Source organism: Chiloscyllium plagiosum, unplaced genomic scaffold (assembly GCF_037043375.1).
Source record: "Chiloscyllium plagiosum isolate Xiang-an unplaced genomic scaffold, Cpla_swu_hap1 HiC_scaffold_1, whole genome shotgun sequence".
Classification (NCBI taxonomy): Eukaryota; Metazoa; Chordata; class Chondrichthyes; order Orectolobiformes; family Hemiscylliidae; genus Chiloscyllium; species Chiloscyllium plagiosum.
The window spans coordinates 41,727,759-41,751,684 of NW_028270139.1; the positions used below are offsets into that span (position 1 = coordinate 41,727,759).

General features: G+C 39.2%; 1 protein-coding gene across 1 annotated transcript in view; it reads right to left on the minus strand.

The window, feature by feature from the left end:
* Positions 1 to 23,926, minus strand: part of col25a1 (collagen type XXV alpha 1 chain) — a 198,715-nt gene that overhangs the window by 92,890 nt on the left and 81,899 nt on the right. The window contains exons 14-17 of the mRNA XM_087987194.1: positions 21,140 to 21,184; positions 11,764 to 11,826; positions 11,193 to 11,261; positions 2,622 to 2,666 (exon numbers count right to left, since the gene is read on the minus strand). Coding sequence (XP_087843320.1) covers positions 2,622 to 2,666; positions 11,193 to 11,261; positions 11,764 to 11,826; positions 21,140 to 21,184 — 222 coding nt within the window. The remainder of the gene's footprint in view (positions 1 to 2,621; positions 2,667 to 11,192; positions 11,262 to 11,763; positions 11,827 to 21,139; positions 21,185 to 23,926) is intronic.

The window sequence follows — 23,926 nt, forward strand, 5'->3', positions numbered from 1 at the left end:
CCCCTTAACATTAATAGCTTAAAATATTGGCCATGGCTTAGAAACCACAGAATCCTCAGGGACTTAAGTCCCAAGCTAGATCTGTTCAACAGGAAAGCTGGAATGCTTGAGAATTGACATAATTATCAGACTGAAGAATAACAGAAAGACGCTGAGGTGGTTCCACAGGTCATTGTTGGGAAGCCCTGGGAGTCCTTCCTTATTTATTAGTGACACTCTGATGTCAGGTAATAAACTCCCAGCTTAAATCATAGAGGTCTTTGTCTTAGACTTTTCCATGCCTCTTTAATACATTATTGAGTATTATGTGGCTGTTTTAAAGCGGTACACATCATCTTCCGCCTTGGGACTGTTCAAGCACACAGCATCAACAATGACTTCACCAGTTTCCAGATCTCCTCTCCCCCAACTTCATCCCAGATCCAAACCTCCAATTCAGTACCGCCCTCTTGACCTGACCATCTTCCTTCTCACTTTTCCACTCCACCCTCCCCACTGACCTATTACAATCGCCCCACACCTACATCCACCTATTGCCTTCCCACCTACCTATCCCTGAGCTTGATCCCCAACCTCCTATTTATCTCTCAGCTCCTGCACATTCCTGATGAAGGGCTTATGCCTGAATCATTGCCTCTCCTGCTCCATGGACGCTGCCTGATCTGCTGTGCTTTTCCAGCACCACACTTGCCAACTCCTTAAAGGGGTACTTGTTTGATTTATTTTATACTGAGCTTCTTCTCAATCACATGCAAGTAGCTCAACATGTAGCATTACACATCAGCATTCTGATCATTGATTTGTGAAGATAGTTCAATTTCACTGTCAAGAGCTGTCAGCTCTCTACAAAAAGTGTAATGATATAAATAAAGGTGAAAAATATTCCTTTAATCCAGTGGACTATTCGGGCACTTTATAAAGGCTTGTCTCAAGTTGGCTGTAGGTTTATCACATTGGGCATGAAGTTGACCGCTGCTATATTTGAGTTTGTATCACCTCTGTTAGCTAAAGGTGCTTCACATCCGAATAGTGTCACATAATTTGTATTGGTGTGAAGCTGATGATGATCAGGGTAACACCTGCTGCAAAACTAGGAATGGAATGGAATTTCCATAGAATACAAATACATCGCACACACACAGGATGAAAATCTCACCCTCGACAAGCTTTCAAAGGATTTGAATTTGATTTGATTTGATTTATTATTGTTGCACATAACAAAATACAGTGAAAGGTATGCTAACCAGACAAATCAAACCATTTCACCTTCTGCCTGATCGAAGAGTGGGGAAGAGAGTATAGCCGGGATGGGAGGAGTCATTGATTATGTTGGCTGCTTTCCTGAGGTAGAGAGAACTGTAGATGGAGTCAATGAAAAGGAATGCTGGACTGTGTGATGGATTGCGCTGCGTTCACAACTTTCTGTAATTTCTTGTAGTCTTGGGCACAGCAGTTGCCATACCACGCTGTGAATCTTCTGGATAGGATGCTTTCTGTGGTGCATCTATAAAAATTGCTCAGAGTCATTGTGGACTTGCTGAATTTGCTTAGCCTTCTGAGGAAGTCGAGGCACTAGTGTGCTTTCCTAGATAGGAGTCCATGGATGTGCAGGATTCTAAGCTCAGCCTTGAAGGTGAGCAGCTGGTTTCAGTTGACTTTGCTCTACAGGAAGCTGACTTTCCTGAATCATTAACATTTTAAAAAAGCACAACAACACAGATTTCTCATTTCAGACTAAATCCAAGCAATGATGTGTTGACTGCAGAGGTACGCATCACCAGTTATGTGAGGACAGGGGGCTGGGAACACAAGAACTTTGATTATGAATCCTCCAGCCTGTATAAATGGGCAGGCAGGCATTCGGGCACCAGGCAACCCAGAGCTGCCCAATGTGCTCAATGGCAAAGCATCAGAATATTGATGTTAGAACATCAGCTTTAAGGGGAGGTATTGGCCTCGTGGTATTATTGCTCGGCTATTAATTCAGGGATCCTAGTAATATTCTTGGGCCCGGGGTTGGATTCTGCCATGGCAGATGATTGAATTAGAATTCAAAAATTACTTGGAATTAAACATCGAATGATGACCATCGTCGATTATGAGAAAAACCCATCTGGATCACTAATGTCTTTTACAGAAGGAAACTGCCATCCTTACCGCGTCTGGCCTACACATGACCCCTGGCCACAGTCATGTGGTTGACATTTGAGTGCTCTCTGGGCAATTAGGGATGGTAATGAATGCTAGCCTGGCTAGTGACACCCCCCATCCCGTGAATGAATGAAAAAACAAAATGAAGTCAGACAAGATTTATCTTTCAAAGGGGAGTAGAGTTGTGAAATGATTTAGTGGGAGAGGTCACTGATGTGGACAGAATGAGTGGGGTTAAGCAGAGAAACTGGGCTTGAGATGTGCAATGAGAAGGGATTGATGTACAACAATGGATGGCTTTGCTGAGCAAAATGCATTTCTTAAACAGATTTTTGTTCAGGACAAGTCTGACCGCCTTGAAACTCACCAGCTCAGGACCAATCTCATATCCATAATGCTTTTTAAGGCACTTCTAATTATTAATTAATTGGAAGGAAACTGCAGTTATTGGAATAACACACAGCACTAACCTTTACACCGTAGCGGCCTGGCATCCCCAGTTCACCTGGCTCGCCCTAGTCCAGGTCACACAGTAACAGGCAACGGAAAAGCATCAGAAAAGGGGTGGAGTAGGACAAAAGGATAAAAAGGGAAACATTACGTTATCTTATGAACAAAGATTATTCAGAAGTATTCTCAATAATATAATTTAATATAAATGTTACATTTAAATAACAATCCCAATTTCTGCTGATGTGCTCTACATTAGAATGAGTGGATTTAATTAACTTGCATTACTACTAGTGCCTTCTTGTTTTCTGTTTGGATGAATGATATTCATGTTGGCAGTGAATGTAGCAATAACAGGAATAAATTAAAATTCTGCCCTAACTCTCCATGTAACAGCTCACAAGTTATAAGTTTGTTTAATAGGACTGACAAAAAACAAACCCAATGGAGGGCAGTATTTGTCAGTTTATTGCTGAATAATCTCTGCTCTCACCCCAGGAGCTACACTGAGATACTGTCTCTCAGGGTTATGGTGTGGACTCCTACCTTAGGGTGACTGTGAGGTACAGCGGATCTGTACCATCGTCCAGGGTTACATGAGGTACAAGAAATTTAGTAGTGCTGCAAGACAGAACTACATGGATGCTCAACGGTGGAAGTAGCATGCTGTAGAATAGACTGAGATACCCCCTCCAGGCAATGCATCCTATCAAAGCTTTGTAGCACTGCTAGATCTAGTTATGGAAGTTGGTAAACAGCTTCACAGTTAACTAGATGAACGTCCCAGTACCACAACAATTGTAGAGCACACAATCACAGCGCACGTTCATAACTATTCTCAGCCATAACTGCCAAGTGGATAATTCATCTTGCCTCATCCTGAGGTGCCTACCAACATAATTTTCAATCTTTTTATTGCCTGTGCTTGATTAAGCAAGTGGACCTTTATTTGCACTTTAAGAACACACATTGTAAATCAAGGGGCTGACTTGTGTGCAGCCTGTGGTTGAGCACTTTTGGGTTGCTCCACAGCGATGTACCTTAGAAAGTATGCTAGCCTTCACCATCACCACTGCCAGTGGGACAGTTAGAGAAAGTGAAAGAGAAGAAATAGCCTAATGGTTGGAAAGCAGTTATAAACAGAGTAATGCTGAACATTAGAAAGCTCAGGAAGTAACTTCAGTGTGAAGAAATTACTGCTACCAGGATAAGTCAAGCATGTAGAAGGCCTAATGTAAGACCAGGTGTAGCTAAACTGGTACAGACTGTTTACCAAGTATTGAATGCTTTGAGATTTAGCAGCTAAACCAACAAGACCAAAGTCAACAACTTCTCTGTACAATTAGTAGCATTATGTATGTTGTATTAATGGCATAACTAAATAAACTTCCACATTTAAAGTTGTTCTAGGAAATTTCAATATTTTTTCAACCTTAGATGAAATTATGGACAGGTCAAAAAGTAACAAATCCATTAGAAACCCAGGAAAGAGTAGAGATTCTTTAATTAATGACCTATATCAATTAGCATGTAATTGTAAATATTAAAGATTACCTAATTAAGAATTAAATTGTGATTGGAGTGTTGGTGGAGATCTTATCAGATTGTTTTTACGCACAGGGGAAGTTTTGACACTAGCAACAGCAATGCAATTACCAAGGCAAGCAGAGGTGAGAAAACAGAAGAGTTTTTAATCTGAAGCCAAATAAATTCTTCTTGGAGAAAACCAATTGACATAGTGCAGTTTGTGGGGCACAGGACTGAAAATGCGTCTAAACAGAAGCTATGAAAGCACAAAGTGGGGTGCTACCACTATGCAGTGTTCTTTCTGTGGTGGGTAAAGCAGCATTGGAGGTAAAGATTGCCCTGTGGAGTGGCAGTCCTGCAGGCAGACAGGCCATTTTAAAACAGACACAGCAATAAAGAGTTACACTGGAAAAGAAAAAAAATAACCAAGTAACATCAAGAAATTGAAGAGCTCAAAAGCAATGAAATAAAATTTCTGTGAGAAATAACAGGATCTTGGGAGATGATTGAATTGCTGAAATAAAAGGGAAAGAGCACAAAACAAATTGCAAGCTGGGCACTGGAGCAGGTATCATGGTTCTCTCAAATACAGAAACGTGGTTAAAATAAAACTTCCTTTAGACATCACTCATTTAACTCCAGGGACCAGAATAGGACTGTGACACTGCAGTATAAAGGAAGAGAAATCACAGAGACCCTATCTGTGATTTAAAATCGAGAGTGTTCAGTGCTAAGCCAGAAAGCTTGCACAGATCTGTAACTAATTTATAAAGATTCATGAGTTGGACCACCTGGTAAACCAAAAAGATTTCATAATATAATTCACAAAATAACATAGTGGCCTTGAAAAGCTAAAATAGCTTTCCATCTCATGTTGAGTTCAGATGCCAAACCAGTGGGTTTATTCACTCCAAGGAAAGTTTTGCATGTAGTTTTAAGGAAGATGAAGCAAAAAAAATTAGCAACACTACATCCAAGAGTAATTTCACTCATGACACAGTCAATGAATTGGTGTTCTGGCATAGTATCTGTACCAAAACGAAATGGCTCACTATGAATTTGTAATAAAGACAGGAATTATTGGAGAATCTCAGCTGTTTTGATAGCAGCTGTGGAAAGAGAAACAAAGTTAAAATTGAGAGTCTGGTATGTATAATCTGCTGACAAATCTGCGTTGACCTCACACAATTAGACAAAGTAGTGGAAAGGTAAATCCACCTTATGGCATCAGTGCATGAAAGTCTAGTGAATCTAACAAAAAGCACAAGTTCCACTAAACTCAATGCTAGAAATGACTTTTGGACATTTGGACAAACATTTCAAGCTATTTGCAATACTATCACATCAATTGGAAGGCAATGCTTTTACAGGCTCTGACATTATATAAACATCAGAAATTATTATTAAAACAGTGATGTAAAGATTAAAAGATGTTATCTGTCATATAGATGACATTCTAAATCATGATTCTATCATGTCTGAACATGATGACAGAGTGGAGCTGTGTGTTTAAATGCTGGCAAGAAGCAGGTCACACTCCGCATGAGAAACGTGAGTTCTCACAACATACCTTTAATCTTTTGGGACACATCAATCATGCTACAGACATCAGGGCTGATCAAAAAAGACTAAAGCCATCCAAGATTTCCCACCACCTCACAACATCACAGTACTGCAGAGGCGCAAGGGAATACTTAACCAAGTAGGGATGTCTTTAACAAGCCTGGCACAAGAAACTGAACTGCTATGACATTTGCTCAGTCAGAACTGAGCGTGGTATAGGCATGAAAGTCAATTGAAATGCTTTTAGAGAATAAAGGAAATGTCTATTTCATCAGACACACGACTTCACTGTAACCCAAAATTAATTACAATAGTAGCCACAGATACATCGTCAACTGGACTAGGAATTGTACTTTTTCAAATCCAGAAAGATGGAAAGTGTAGATTGATTTGCAACCAGGACTTGACTGAAATGGAGAAAAACAGGCAGAGTTTGAGAAGGAAGCACTAGAGGCTATATGGGCTTGTGGAAAAAAAAATCATTACATCTTTGGTTTACCATTGAAACAGACTACAAAACATTGGCATCATTGTTAAATAGGAGGAAGGGAGGACCGCAGATGATGGAGATCAGAGTCAAAAACTGTGGTGCTGGAAAAGCACAGCAGGCCAGGCAGCATCCAAGGAGCAGGAGAATCAATATTTTGGGCATGAGTCCTTCATCAGAAGTCCTGATGAAGAGCTTATGCCCAAAACACTGATTCTCCTGCTCCTTGGACACTGCCTGATCTGCTGTGCTTTTCCAACACCACACTCTCGAGGTCAGTGAGAAGACAGAGATTTCACTTACAATTAGTGAAGTACAACCGACTATGTTCAAGGAAAATCCCAAACTACAGTGGACACTTTCCCATGCATTCTTATTGAATAACCAGCACAAGCAGATAAGCATTTTTTCTAAGCAGTGGAGTCCTAGACTTTGATTATGACAAGCCCACCTGCAGCAACCAAGAGATTAGAAAGAAATAAGAAAACTTAGAAAAAGAATAAAGAATGTGTATTAAACGATTTCAAAACAATACTCTGAGCAGCGAAAACATCTTAGTCTCATGGATTTCATTGCTGGTCTACAATGGAGGATGTTCTTTCAAAAGCCCTCAGACCTGACATTCTTCAGTGGATCTAGTGTCATCATTGGGTATTACAAAGTAAAGGGGTTGAGCCGAAAATTTCATGTGGTGGTATAAAATGTTGAGAGATGTTGGAAGGTATGATTTTTTAACTGCATGATCTGGGCAATCCATTGACAAGAATGAAAGGAAACATAAATTTTTTTTCATTTCATTTTTTTCCACCTATTATCCGAGATGGATTGAGGCTGCATGAACTCACCTTGGAAGCTCTTATTTTCTTCCTCAACAAAATTCTCATTGTACGTGGCATCCCAGGCACAGCTGTTTTAGATCATTTCACCTAATGGTCCATAATTTGCCAATGAATAGTTCAAAATAACTTTGCAAAAGCCTACAGGTTTGTGCACATCATCACCAGTCCACCTAAATATCTGCAATCCAATTGAGACTGGAGAAAGGATAATCAGCTGTGTGAAGATAAATGAGGGCTTTGACTTGGTCCTACTGAACTATCGCTGCACACCACAAAATTGGTCTTATCCTATGCAAACTCTTCATGGGTAAAAAAAAATACCCAAGGTCCTAACTTTGTTTCTTGACACACACTTAACCAACTGGAATGCTGACAGATAGAACGATTGTATGAAAAGGCAAGCAGAAACAAGTAAGTCAAGCCATAAACTACATATGAAGAAACTACATATTAAGAGTCCATGACTTACCAGGGCTCCAGACTGGGGAGTTGGTATAATCCTGAAAAGAACTCTGCAAATGAGATCATATCTCGTGGAAACAGGAAATAGCCAAAGTGAAACAGCAATGTTCCAGATTCCACGAGGAAAAGATCTTCAACAGAATAGCCCAACTATCCAGAGGTTCAGAAAAATAACCTGAATAAAGAGTTGGTACTCTCTGATAACTTGAACACTTATTTTACAACGTGCAAATGAGAGCCTTGTAAGCTGTGGTATTTCATAGAGTCTGAGTTATACAGTATAGAAACAAACCCTTTGGTCCAACCAATCCATGCTGAAGATAAACCCAAAATAAACTAGACCCACCTGCCTGCTCCTAGCCCATATCCCTCCAAACCCTTCCTATTTATGTATCCATCCAAATGTATTTTAAACATCGCATCTACCACTTCCTCAGAAAGTTAAGTCGACATCTGGACTACCCTCTGTGCTCAGTAAATAGTTCTTAATGACAGAAGAGTAGGAAAGTCCAGCTTGGGTCTTCCTGCCTGGAACTTCATTCCTGAGGTGGTGGGAAGACAGCAGCTATCCACTTGATGCCAACCAACCTGATTATGATTGAGAGGAGCCGGTGTTGGACTGGGGTGTACAAAGTTAAAAAAAAATCACACAACACCAGGTTATAGTCCAGCAGATTTATTTGGAAACACTAGCTTTCAGAGCGCTGCTCCTTCATCAGGTGGTTGATGAAGGAGCAGTGCTTCGAAAGCTACTGCTCCCAAACAAACCTGTTGGACTATAATCTGATGTTGTGTGATTTTTAACTTTGTACAACCTGATTACATCCCCTTTCATCACTTTCCCTGCCACTTTTCAGAAGGGGAAGTTTCCATCCAGAGATTCTGGGGTAGATGTAGGATGAATGTAAATCATTTATAGAGTCAGAGGTTGAGAGGAGATGTACTGTAAAGGGTTAGCACTCAACTATGTAAATACTCAGTCTATATCAGCTGTAATGTAAGAGATTACTTGATTATAGACTAAGGATGAAGTGCTAAGCTCAATAATGCAAATCATTAATATGATGTTACATTAAAAAGGTGATCTGAACCACAGCTTAAACTCAGCTGTCTCTCTAGATCCTACAAAGGACATTGTTTATTCTAAAGCCCATTGCCATGACAACAGAGGGATAGGCCAGGGGACCATTTACCTGCCTTTGGAGGATTTTTCTTTGTTTGAAAAATTTATTGAAAATGTAACTTTAATAATTCACGTTTTTACGATGTATTATGATGGAGTAAATGGACAAGAATGTTTTTTTTTAAAAAAAAAACCTGATTTCTGGTGTTTCAAAGTTACAACTTATTTGGTACCGTGCTGTCAAACTAAAAGGAGGACAACTTTTTCTGGAATAACCAGCTCATTGTTTAATCACTAAACAGGAGATCCCATTCTGTGAAGACACATAAACAAAGGGAGCTGCCCCGAATTGAAAACCACACCAGTTTCATAGCATTTGCACAGACCAGCTACGGAGATTGGAATGATCAACTGAAGACAAAGTTAAAAATCACACAACATCAGGTTAATGTCACACTACAGGTGACCCCACTACACTATACACTCTCTCTCACACACACAAGCACATACACTCTTATATACTTACACAGACTCTCACACACACTCTCACAGGCTTATACTCCATCACACTCTATCAAGCATGCAAAAATGCGAACATACACTTTCTTACGCGCACTAGCACACAGTCTCTTTCTCTCTCTCTCATGGACGTAGACACACATATAAGTCCATAGGGTGAATTTGCATTTGCAGAATTATATTTCCAGATACATTCTATTTTGCTCAAAACGCATACAATCTGCAGGCAGTCAATCCATGTAATATTTTATAAATTCTACTTTGGAAATAGAATCAGTCTGACTCAAGATCCACACTGTAGGATTGATTGATTCAATGAAAAAAATGATTGGGATACAGACAGACTCTAACCTCACACCTTAAATGCCTTCCCTGAGCGGAGATGTCACCTTTTTTAAGGGAAAACTTAAGTTTCTATCTCAAGAATATGACTTAAAAGTAGTTCTGGGATTTACATATTAATGAACTGAAACCTGCAATGCGTGTGTGTGTGTGTGTGAGAGTGTGTGAGTGAGTGAATGAGTGAGAGAGACAGTGAGTGAGAGAGACAACAAGAGAGAGAGCGAGAGCGAGAGAGAATAGTGCAGTGGGGTCACCTGTAGTGTGACATGAACCCTTTGCGATGTTGCTTGGCCCAAAATAGTCTTCACAGACTCCATGACAACGAATGTATGGACACCGCAGAATGATCACTAGACAGGACTGTTCCCTCCCAGTTGGGGAACACTTCAACTGTTCCAGGACATTCTGCCTCAGACCTCTGGGTGACCATCCTCCAAGCGGATTTCTGGACAAGCAACAATGCAAAGTGGCTGAGCAGGGGCTGATAGCCAAGCTGAATACCCATGGGGATGGCCTCAACTGGACCTTGGGTTCATTTCACACTACAGGTGACCCCACTGCATTACACACACACACACACAAGCTCTCTCTCATACGCACACACATGCACCTCCCGCACTGACCCCCACACAGGTTTATACCCCAACACACTCATACACATACTTGACCAAGCTTACACACAGACATGTGAACACACACTCCCACACATATGTACACACATACACACACCCACTCTGTCTCTCCTGCACTTGTACACATTCAGTTTGTGGGGTGACTTTGTATTTGCAGAATTTGATTGCATAAATCCATGTAAGATTCTGTAAGCCCCACTTTAAGAATACAATTGACTCAACATTGGTACAGATTTTACATTCACACATTTAATGCATTGTCTGAGCTGAGGTGACACCTATTATTAGATAAACTGACACCATCTTGAGAATGTAATTCTGGGATTTACATATTAAAGAACCTAAACCACCATATTCCATTCTAAAAGATGAAAGACTTAATCTAAATTTGTTTAAGAATTGTAACCTGGTGTTGTGTGATTTTTAACTAAAGTTGTTTAATGGATCATTACCACTCCATGACACTGTAACCGTTTTGCTATATATTCTGTGTCGTATGGTCATGTTCCACAACCACCTGATGAAAAGGCAGTGCCTCAAAAGCTAGTGCTTCCAAATAAACCTGTTGGTTTCATTAACTTCATTCTAAAAGATGAAAGACTTAACAGCAATCTGGGTTTGTTCAATATATCATTTCAGTTGCATGACACTGTAATCTTTTGCTATAAATTCTGTCTTATGATCCTCTTCCAAAACTACCCGATGAAAGAGCAACACTCTGAAAGCTAGTGCTTCCAAATAAACCTGTTGGATTATAACCTGGTGTGGTGTGATTTTTAAACTTTGTCCACCCCACTCCAACACCAGCAAGACAGCAGGGCATTGTCTAAATTGAGTTGTTCTTTGGCCACATAGTAACAGAGCCTCAGTTGCCAATGATCTCCTGTTTCAGTTTAACAGCAGAAAGAATGAAAGACCTGTCAGCCTTTCCAGCAGACCACACAGACACCAACAACCTATTTCCTGTGTGGAGCTAAAGGTGGAACCTGGAGATAGGTGTGTTATGCTGCAAATGAACAACTTCGAGCTTTAAACATCACGTTCAGCAGTGTGAACAGGAACAAAACAAAACCTCCAGGGTAAAACAGTCAGCTGACCTTTGGGCCTGAAGGTCCGGGTAGGCCTATTTCACCTCTTCCTGGTGGCCCTCCATCTCCTTTCTCTCCCTGTTAAAAATACCAAAGGAGAAACAGCATCACAGATACGTTGACTCAGGTTTCTCTGCAACAACAAGATTCTCAGCATACCCTGCAAATTCAGACACATTGTTCTCAGAATTAGTAACTCACTCCACATTTTCTTGCACTTCCAATTAGTACCCACGTGAGGAGCACAGTGGCCTATTAGAGGTGATGTCACGGATAGTTAACTCTCTACCATTTTCCAAAAGCAGTTGCACTTCTGCACAGGCTTCATGCAGTTTCTGATGGAGTGCATCACCGAGCTGTTCCGGGAAATCATCTTCAAAATCAGTTTGCATTGTGCAGAATGTTATTTGCTTTTATTTTAAACTTGAAATTTGTAATTTTCGTTCTCTTTTCTGAATTGTGCTTGACATTATTGAACATTGCAACTTTTCTATATTATGAGTCCAACATATTTTGGATTAGGTTTTCAAATTTCACATGTCAGTGCTCTCTGTAGGTATTACAATTACAATGATCTCACCTTTGTTCCTGGTAATCCAGGCAACCCGGGTTCTCCCTGAGGTCCCCAAAATCCTGGTTCACCCTAAAATGAAAATCAAAATTAAAATACATGTACATCTAAACATGAGTTTGAACCTTTGTTAATTGTTTTACTTTTTAAAAAAAACAATCATCTGAGTGATTAGTGGGCTAAAAGCTCTAATTAAACAGATAATAAACAAGAAATGTATGCAGCACAGGATTTACAGATGAGACTAAACGTGAAGGAACTATAACGTTTCAAGTGGACCCGAGTGCTTAAGATATCAGCCAATCATAAACAGCCAGAAGCAATGCTATGCACAGCAGAAAATGAGTGGAACAGTCAGATCATTCAGCAGAACACAGTGCACACTCCACATAAAGGCGATGATTCATTTCCAGATTATTGAAAACAAAATGTTCTCCAAATGTACAAGATGTGAGAATGGAGTAAGTGTGCTTCATTCCTGCCTGGAGTCCTGGATTAAGAATGTTTAGCGCTGTGGGCCACCAATCCACCCGACCTTGGATCTTGTGCAAACAGCACACAGGGCTGAGCCTGAGCAACCCCCCCCATGACAAAGAGCTTGCTTCGTCTACCTCAGAATCCTGGCTGGTTGTGAGAGGCAATGCGGTGCTGAAGCAGAGCCTGGAGCATGGAGAATGAGGCCTTCTGCAGTTTTCAGGACTCCATTCAGCAGACAATAAACAGCAGTGGCAGAAACACGTTGACGTTTGTTAGATGTGTAAGGTCCTCAGTCAACACCGTCACCCCAAGGAGCACCTTGAGGTGAAACTTCATTTGGCCTCTGTGGAACCTGCTGAACCTTGTATGCTGGCTCACTATGCCATACTCTAAAATGCTGACAGGATCTTGATATGTGACTGTGTCTCCTCAGCTTAAGCTCTGTAAACATGGGAATTCATCTCCCCCTAACTGTTTGGCAACCTAGATGATAGTGACTTCAGCAATGTGACTAATTCAGTGAAAGTAAATAAACTGTAACCCACAGAGACCCTGCATGCTTAATAATCTAATCATTAAGGCTTGTGCGCTTCAGTTGAACTCTTAGATATAAATAGGAGGAAATCAAAGAAACCATCGTAACAAAATAAAAACTTATTTGTTGATTTGACTGAACATCAAATTAAAACAAAGCCACATGTTGTTATAACTTAAGCAATTGGAAAATGATTTTTCTTTAAAGTAGTTGTAATTCTGAGAGCATTCCCTCAAACCACCACAAATCATGTGTTTAACATTGGTTTCTGTATTTGCTTTTCCAGTTGGGTTGCTTTGCTCTAATGATGCCATTGTATGTCTTTTCTTCAAAGCACACTGTGGATTTATCTTCAAATAAATTTTTTCTTTGTTCATCCCAGATGTACAAACTAAGCCATAAATGAAAACACTCTGATAGCCTCTCTTATTTTTCCAAAGTTTTCATACAATATCCCCAACAGCTCGTAGTAATAAAGAAAAAAGCAGCAACAGCTGGTTAGATATCAGCCAATGGAGAAATCAATGGCAGTACGTCAATGCATGCCCTTTCATGCTTTTTCATGATGACAGTAACCTTTCAACTAAGGAGATCCCTATTGACACACAAATGGAGCTTATAAAAATGTAATTTGAGACACATATGAGATTTGAATGATGACATCTATCTTAAATTGAAAATATGCATAACATAACACCAGCAAAAAAAATGGATTATGCATCACAGTTGGAAAAAGGTGCGAATTCCTACTCCGTATTTGAGGACTCTGCTGCAATTGTTTCTTAAGCTTTAAAATTTTCAACACCCTATTTATTTACTTTTCCTGTCAATAAGTTGTTCACTTTCATGAAGTAATTTGTTGATCTACATGTACGGTTATTATTGCACACAGATGGATAATGTTAATGTTTAGGAAAAGGTTGGTGAAGACATGCTACTGTCTGCTGAGCCTGAACTCTGGATTACCTCTCTGCTTACCCCTCCTTTTAAAAGCCTTGTATCTAAGGCTCAACATTGATGGGAAACATGGAATACAGAAGATAGGAGTGGGAGTCAGCCATTCAGCCCCTTCAGCCTGCTCCACCTTTCATTGTGATCATGGCTGATCATCAAGCTCAATACCTTAATGCTTCCTTCCTCCCATATCCCTTGAACCATTAGAGCTATATTTATACCTCCTTCTTGAAATCACAATGTTTTGACCTCAACCACTCTCTGTGGTTGTGAATTCTACAGGCTCAACACTGGTTGAAGAATTTTCTCTTCATCTCAGTCTTATAAGATTTACCCCTTACACTTAAACTATGACACCCTGGTTTTGGACTCTCCTGCCAATAGTAACATTCTTCTGCATCTAACCTGTCTAGTTATGTAAGAAGTTTATAGCTTCTATATGATCCTCTCCCCCCCCCCACCCCCACTCTTCTAAACTGCAGTGAATACAATCCTAACCAACTCAATACCTGTTCATACGCAGCCTTGCCATCCTAACAATCAGTCCAGTAAACCTTCGCTGCATTCCCTCTGCAGCAAGAGCATTCTTCCTCTGATAAGGAGGCCAAAACTGCACACAATGTTCCAGGTGTAGCCTCACCAATGCCTTGTATAATTGCAGCAAGACACCCTTGTTCCTGTACTTAAATCCTCTCGCTATGATGGCAAATATACTATGTGCTTTCTTTACTACTTGCTGCACCCATGCACTTACTTTCAGCAACTGGTGTACAAGCACATCAGGGTTTTGTTGAACATTCCCCTTTCTCCATTTTACAGCCAACCAAATGATAACCTGCCTTCCTATTTTGGCCATGATTCCACATTATATTGCATCTGCCCACTCACTCAGCCTGTTCAAACCACAATGCACTATTCCACCCAACTTTGTGGGATCTACAAATTGTGAGATATTATACTTAGTTCTCTCATCTAAATCATTAACATATACTGTGAATAGAGGGGTTTCTAGTACCGATCCCGATGGTACTCCACCTATCACTCCCTGTCATTCAGAAAAAATGTCATCAAAGCTTTTTGATTAATTTTCTCTATCCATTACTCATTTCAATCTTGTACTTCCTTGAATTATTGAAGAATTATCAAAAAGATTAAGCTGGAAGATCAAGTGTAGCACAATTTCCAATTACATCAATGGGATTATTAACAAATAACTAACATGACACTGATGTGACAAATGGTTCTATGTAGTTGACACTCTATCTAATGACATCTTAAACTGCTCAGGTAGGTGAACCTTTGGAAGAATATTATTGACGTTATAAATCTCCACAAACAGCAGCATGTGAGACTGACATCCCCAGCCACAATTATAAAGTTCAGAAATACCAAGAGTTTAAAATGCAGCCACACCATCAGAAGGCAGCAGTACTTGTCTCTGATGCATTCCATTATATTGGCCAGCGAACTTGGCAATTTGCCAGTGCACACACATGACATACTCACAAACACATGCATTGACACTTATGCACAACAGAGGTGTGAAGTCAGTTTGCAGCTTTGTTATGATATCCAGGATTTCATAAATAGTCTCTGTTTGATTTAATGTAGTTAGTGTATAAAATAGTATACCCATGAGTCGACATATGGTTAATTAGTTCTCCATCTGCATGTGCACTTTATATTTGGTGTGAGAGACAATTAATGTCTCACCTATATTGCTCTGACAGGGTTGCAATCAGCTGAAAATATTTGTTCAATCTTCTAGCACTGCTTATTAACAAGATAATCTTTTATTTGGTTTTCCTTGCAAACTATAGGTCTCAAAACCTTGCCACATTTAATCCTGGTGTAAATGCCAGTATCTGTCTGCTGTTGACAATATCAACAAAGCTTGCAAGGCAGGTCCAATCTGTTTTAACGTAGAAAGCTGTGTTTGTTACTTGTGAAAGGTTGAATGGACGCTTCTCTGGGCTCATCTTATCTACCAAAGTGATATTCTTAAGGAGGATACTGGCTTTGCGTCTGGCATTTAGCAAGCTAGTTCAGCCAATTTCACCTGCTCTTCCGGCCAATAATATCCTGCTAGCTCTGTGAGAAGGAAACTCCTGACGAGGAGAACTCTCAGTCCTATTGCTCCTTGACTTTTCTTGGAGCAAGTGGCAACTTTACAGTTCATCTGTTGAAACCGTCAAGAAAGCTGGGATCAAGTTAATGACTTAGTTTGTAATCAATCCACTATATTCCCACAAGGCATATATTAGGGCAACGGCAGAATGGCAAATGAGTTTCAACATCAATATTATCGTGTTGCAGATAGTGTCAAATGAAATAGCCTGGCAGGACAATACAATTTGAACAAATACTTTAGATGTTAAATTGGATTGATGAGCTACATTTAGGGGAGCAGATAGGAAGAAAAACCAAAAGAGCAGAGGTCATCACTGTTTGGGTCAGCATTCATTATCCATCCCTAGTCGCCCTTGAGAAGCCGCTGGAGAGCTGCCTTCTTGAACCACTGCAACCTGATTGGCATGAGTGCACCCTCGATGATGTTAGCTAGTTAGAATTAGAATCCTTACAGTGTGGAATCAGGCCTTTCAGCCCAACAAGTCCACACCGACTCTGTAAAGAGTATCCCACCCAGACCCATTCCCCTATATTACCCTGACTCATGCACCTAACCTACACATCCCTGAGCACTATGGGCAATTTAGTATGGCCAATTCATCTAACCTGCACATCTTTGGATTGTGGGAGGAAACCGGAGCACCCAGAGGAAACCCGTGCAGACACAGGGAGAATGTGCAAACTCCACACAGACAGTTGCTCAAATCTGGAATTGAACTCGGGTCCCTGGTGCTGTGAGGTAGCAGTGCTAACCACTGAGCCACTGTGCCGCTCCTAGTTCTGGGATTCGATTCAACAACACCTGAGGAAAGGTGATATATTTTCAAGTCAGGATGGTGAGTGTTTGGAGGGAAATTTGCAGTTGGCTGTGCCCCCTGTGTCTTTTGCCCTTGTCCTTTCAGATGGCAGTGGATGTGGGTTTGGAAGGTGCTGTCTAACGAACCTTAATGAGCTGCTGCAGTACATCTTGCAATATGTATACACTGCTGCAACTGAGCTAAGATACTGATTCCTAGAAGAAGGAGGTAGCGAGGGATAGATTCTTACACACAGTTAACTATTTAATTCAACATAGTTTGGTTCTTAAATGCATGTAGTAAGTTTAAAATCAAAGCACCTACAGACCTGAGGATAATATTTCTAACAATCAGTTGATTAAATAATTTGCTGTTGAGAATTAGGGTCTCATCTTAATTTCCAATAGCCGACCCTTCCCCCATCACAAGACAATACCTCTTGCTCTAGCACAAACGCCTGCCCCCATATGAAATTCCAATCGCTATATATGAGTTTGTTTGGTTAAGGGAAACATGACAATGCATCTGTATTTTGTGTCACTGAAGAGCACCATTAAAAAAGGAATTTCCAATGTTGCCATCAGTAAAGACAGAATTGAGCTAACGTGAATTGCCAAAATACATATCTGGATGATCAAGGGGACTATGACTATGCTTGTATTTTAGGTTGATAAGGTCTAGCATGTCTAAGATGCTATGCCAATTACTACCTTTTTCATTTTTCATATGACAATGAACGCATTGATTAACTCCATTAAAGACAAGTGTCTGTGCAATCAAGAGTGAATTCCCACTACTCCCATCAGAGTTCCTGCGTGAGGCAATGCTAATCTCATAAATATAAGATCAGAATTCAATTAGCCTGATTGATTTGATTGATTTACATCAGAGTGTTGAACTTGACATCGTTGACCTGTTCTCAACTTTAAAAAACTGGCAACATTTTGATGATCTCTTTTGGTCTCTCAATAAAATCAACTGGAATAAAAGTGGGGGGCAAGTATAATGGGCAAAGGAATTGATTTCACCCATTTCATATCATCGACCAAAATCAAAATGACTCCAGTGCCTTTTATAATGGAAGAAGAGAGTTTACTATGAAGAACCTAACATATTAATATTCCTGGTATAATATATCTGCAGAGCCCATTCTTTGCAGGAGCTGAGTGTTAATTTTTCCTTTCTGTATGGATATTTTCTTATAAAACAGCTTGAAAATGTCAACCATCACCAAGCATCACAACTGAAAATGTCTCTGATTGCCAGTTGCTCATATTTGGATTGCTGCTAGCTGTCTAAGACTTTACCTGGGGAGGACAGCGCCAATGCAAACCTCAGGGAATGGTAAAATACTTTCGATAATTCTGAATCTTTGGCAGCCTTTGTTGGACAAGTAAATTAGCCATGATCTCAGTATATACTTTCCTTTGACAGCACCATCTAAACCCATGAACTCTGTCACCTAAAAGGACAGGATCAACAGATGCAAGGAAGAGCAACACCAACTGCAAGTTCCCTTCCACATCTCACACCGTGTCTTGGAAATATTACCTGCTCCTTTACAGTCAGAGTCAAAATCCTGCAACTGCCTCCCAGACTGCATTGTAGATGTATCTTACCATCTTAAAAGTTCAGGGGCAATTACAGATGGGCAATGAATGCTGGCTTGGTCCATGAAGCCAATATCCCTTGAAGGAACTTTTAAAAAGTGTGCCGTTATCATGGAAGAAATGCCTAAGAGTTGTTTGCACACTTAAACATAGTGAACTGTGCTGCGTACACCAGGTTTAAATGGAAAGTTAGTGTAATTTAAAAATTGCAGTTTTGTTTTTATTTGAGTTACTATCACCTCTTCTTAGCAGCAAATAGAATGAGAATCACATTCCTCTTCATTTTGCAGACTAAGCTTTGCAGAAGAATTTTATACTGAACAGCAAATACAGACATCAATTTTCTTCAGTTGGTGGGCACTGCATTCTTGCCAGTGCTACAGAAGTAAATGTCCCTTTTGAATTTTGTACACTGTAGGATCAAAAAGATTAAAGAAATACATGGTGCAAGTATAACAAAGGGAATATTGCTTTCCAAAAAAAGGAAAAAAAAATCAAACATTTAGAGGTTTCATATGTCTTCAAGTTTCAAAATTCTTGAAACTGAATGCATATTTGAATGCTGGAAAATAGTTTGAGGTGCAATACTAAGTGTTGACTGAAAATGACTGGATTTCAGTGGGTCAAAAAATGTTTCATCCCACATTTGCAGTGATGCAGCATTTCATTCCTGAACTTATTTACTGGGACATAAACAAACTAATAACTTTATTAAAAAGACTTATTACACGTTTAAAAAGTGCTTCACACAACATCTTTAATAAGTGAATTAAGGTATCCAAACTAGCAGTTGTGGAGTTTTGTTCTCAAATTACACTTTAAATTGATACTGATTTTTAAAATTCTTTAACAGAGGAAAGTATCAGTTTGTATTGTATAATTCCAAAGTTGCAATCTTACTTAATTAAAGTTATTTGTAAATATTGTTACTTCATGCTTGGCTATTTTGATTTCTTCCCTGTTAAAATTGTACCTAGAAGAAATCTTAAGTAAATTCAGTGAAAGTAAATGTTTTATAAGGACAGACTATTGTAAAAGTGCAAGCAGTCCCAGGAGCAGTACAGGATGGAAACTGAGTTCAGCAAAGGACATGGGGCAAATCCCCCTGCCAGTCGATTGCAAACATGAGGGAGGAGGAAAGTCTAGCTCATTCGATGTACTTTGCATTAATATGAAGCCATCATCCAACTGGATGCAAACTGCATACCACATGGCATTTCACTAATCTGGGGTGTTGTCTATCGTTCACCAAATAAAGTGGAAGCAGTGAATGATATAAGCTGCATTTGGGAATGAAATGAGATAAATTTGATTTTCTGACAATATGACTTGATTTGAAAACTGATAAATAAAGAATACGGAAAAGAATGCTCTACTGAGTTTTATCAATAATGAGACATCCAGACTGTAAAATTATTTAGCCGAAATGTAATAAAATAATAGGAACAGTCCTTATTATTTAGTTGCTGGTAGATTGATTAGTGGGTGGCTACCTGACAAATTTCCATCAAGTACTTTCTGTATTTTCCTGCTGATATCAGAGACCTATTGTGCCTTCACAAATGGGCTGCACGAGGTTGGGGAGCGGTTGCTGCTTAGGTTAGGGCCAAAGGAGAAATAGCGTACTAAACCCAGCTCTGTCATGTCTCACTCAGAAACCACAAGTTTTATTTGGTCACAATGGTTTAAATACTGATTTCATTAAGTAAATCAAGGCTTATACTTGCCAGTCTAGTACAACATAGTACTGTTGTATTTAATGTTACAATTGATGTGTGCTTTCTAGAGTTTCAAAAATTTGCCACTGAGAGGCCTAATTTTTCAATTAATAATGGATTCACCTTGCTGAGAAACATTTGATAACATTGGAGTAGTCAACTGATTTAATTCAATGAGAAAGGCCATTGGGCCCATAAAACATCTATTCAACTAATTTAATCTGTTGTAAACAGGTTATACAAATTTCTTTCTGCCCAATTGCGAAAGCTGTGCATTGAAGAAGAAATTTTTCAGTTAAACCAATCACAATGGAGGAGGTATTGCAGTGGCAGTTCCTCCTCTTACCCATATAAAGTCCTTCTTTATTACACAGCTCTAACGGACAGGAGCAAATCCTTCTCAATAAAAGGTGAAGGCTTCATATCCTTTTGGCACATTTCTAAATCATGATGCAAATGTCATCATTGTATACAGTCACAGGAAAATACACCCAGCTCTTTTGGTTTTCTATTTTCATAAAAAAAAGTATTTTAAATAAAAGACAAAAATAGTCTTTTAAATAAAGATTATGCACCTTGAGTGTTAATGTAACCCTTGCAGGCTAACTTCAAATGAGCAAACTTGTTAATTTTATTAAAAATTACACACATTTATGGACTTCATGTTTGCAAGGAAACTTTTGCTATTATCTTTTAAGGGATATACATTTTTCATCAATATATAAAAATAATTAATTCAGGTAGACTTTATTCAAATAATTATGAGGATCCTTTTACAATAGTAACCATATAAATGTAATTAACATGGTGTCCTTGCATAATGCAGGGTTCCTTGTTGCATTAGCTAAAGTGTTTGAGTCAAATATCTGCTAATATATGCAGTATAATCATCTTGTGACCTTTAAATTAACAGCAACATTGAGCAAAAAGGCGGAAGGTGAATGTCTTGATCAGATCTGATTAAGAATATGTTAAGATTTCTCGTAATTTGCAAACTGAACACAACTGAACGGAATGGAGCAGCTTCACAGATCTAGACTGAAAGGAAGAGCTACAAACAGAAACAGGTGACCACGTATCAGACACTAAGCAGACTAATGGCAGCTTAGCTTGCAAATGTTTACTCCACATCCACCCCAATGTACAGGCTGCAGCAGTCATTACCTTTATCCCAGGAAGTCCAGGAAGCCCAGGAAGACCTGGTTCACCCTACACAGGAAAATTACAAAACATTATAGAAGCGTGTTCAGCTGCCTCAAGACTTTTGTTTAGCTCCACCTCACCAGTAACTCAACAATGTCCAAACCACGATTCAATTGGTAACAAATACAAATATGTCTTTTGTTTTTCCATTTCAGTCAAAGTTGTATGACTTTATAAGTTGTTCAATGAAAAACATTTTAAAATGCAGCGTTAAAATGGAAAAGTCTTGTAAAGATTTTCACATTTCCTCAATTTTATGTGAAGTCACAGGACTGGGGCACTAGGTGGCACCATATAATAAAATACTGCCCATTCACATCTGGGTTCTGGATTTAAATGCTGTCAAGATGGAGAGGATAAAAGTTTCCTCCTGATGACTACTATTAGGGGATCTTACAGCAAACAAGCTTTAGCAGATTCTACCCAGGTCCCAATGGACATGAACTCCCACCATTCAGTTACCCTCTCAGTGGAACTAATCAGCACTGAGTAAAATCTGGCTTCATCACTGGATGAAAATCACATCATGTGCAAAGCAACCTGATGTACAGCCTTAACCTCATGCGCTGCTGCTGATGATTCAACCTCATTTATCACGATTTACACTTTGGAGGATGTATGTCAGGGATTAATAGCAAACACTACTATCAGATCTTGATTGCTGCCAGAGGAAATACTGCCACTTGCCGAATGGAAGATTGACTTATACTCAAGTCTTTGTTAATTGAGTAACTTTTAAAATTTTCTTTCTTCCTCTCCTCAAGGCCTTGATTCTTGCTGGATGCACCAAGTATAATAGCTGGCCAGTGCCTTAGCAGAATGTACATTTCTATTTAATATGTGAACTTAGATATGATGTATCCACGGATTGTTTCACTGTGAAGGTATGGTTGGGTCTAATCTTTACCTTATTTGATGCCCCAATATGCATCCTTCCTTGCAATGAATACTAGTCAATAATCAGGAAAGGAAACATATCTTATTTTTCCCATTCTTTTGACCAAAGAAGCCAAAGCCAATTGTTACATAATGTTGCTGTCTCTAGCTGACCATCAGCTAACTCAGCCTAGCTGAGGGTATTTAACCTCCTGATCGGTATGATTCAGAATCATATTACATGGTGACTTACTGAATTGTTAAGGGATCACTTCGGCTTTTGATGAATTTATTTGTAAAATACGCCGTAATTTGATGAATCCACTGACTACACAGGGTTCTTTCATTCAGTGTAGGTCTGTCTAAAAGATTTCTGTGTTCCAAAAAGGCATTACTAGTTTAAGAAAATGTGTCTTTTAAAATAGGAAGAAAATAGTTTGTTGTCTATGCATCACACAAACATACTAGAATCATTCAAATATAACATGATTTTAAGATTCAATAGATAAGATTCCAGCACACACTGCAACATCAAATGACTCAAACATGTGCTGATTTCTAAATGACCAGTGGAATGCCGAACATACCACATTGATTAGCTGATGTGAAAGTTCATGAAAGTTCAGTCACTGGCGCTAGACTGTTCTTTTTGTGATTATATTCCCGCTAAAACTATGAATAACTCCAGCAATGTTGTCACTAATGTGCATTGCAACTGCTGTCTACAATCTGTCTACAAAGTATGAAATAGTGATCAGCATCGAAAAAAGAATGATAGATTCATGTTTTGAATGTGATTTTTCATCAAACCTAGTGATTAGGAGTCTTACCTGAACTGTTAACCTCTCTTTCCTGTTTCAGTTGCTGACTGAAGTGCAGCACATTTCCAGCAGTTTATGTTCCTTTTCATTTCAGACTTTCAGTGTTTATGTTTTTTTGTTTAAATGTCTGTTATCTGAACTGTTGTATACAAGCTCTGTGTTAAAGCGTGCTGGACAAACACGGGAAATGCTGCTCTATTTTGCTCTGCTTCTATTTACTGCACAAGACACATATTTTTATATATATGCACAGACAGTCACAACAATGGGGGAGGTGGCTTAAAATACCCTATACCTATAGGATAATATGATCACAAATTTAGTGCATCTGCTTAGCTAATGAGAAATCATTTATAGCATAGTGATAACAAGAAAATATTGAATAGGTCAAGTGAAAAAGAGTTGTATAAAAATAAGTCAGAAAATCATACAGTACTGATGAAATGATATATTTTTAAGGAAGAAACATATGTAGTTTAGCTTTCAAAATTGTTACACCGCAGAAAGGCATTTTCTTCTTTTAAAGCACCAAGCATCAAATACTGGTGAATTTGCTGATGGGTAGTGCTAAAGATTAACAGGAAAGTATTTTGGATCATAATTAGACTCAGAAGGTGAGCTGACTTTTTAAAATTCTTTTTATGGGATGTGGGCATAGTTAGCAATGCCAACATATGTTGCCTATTCCTGATAGTTCTTGAACTCAGTGCTTATTAAGCCACTTTAGGGGCAAGTTAAGAGCCAACTACATTACTGGGGGTCTGGAGTCATATGTAATTCAGGAGTAAGGATGAAAAATTTCCTTGCTAAAGGACATTAGTGAACCAGATAAGATCTTTCTTTTTAAAAAAAAACAATTGCCGATAATTTCATGTTTACCACAATTACCTAGACTAACGTTACATTCCGGATTTATCAGCTGAATCTAAATTCCGCCGGCTGTCATGGTTGGATTTGAAGCCATGACCCCCGAGCTTTAGCCTGGACCTATGGATTACTAGTTCGGTCATGAACTGCAGCAAGGTCAACAAAAAGCAGCAGATTGGGCTTG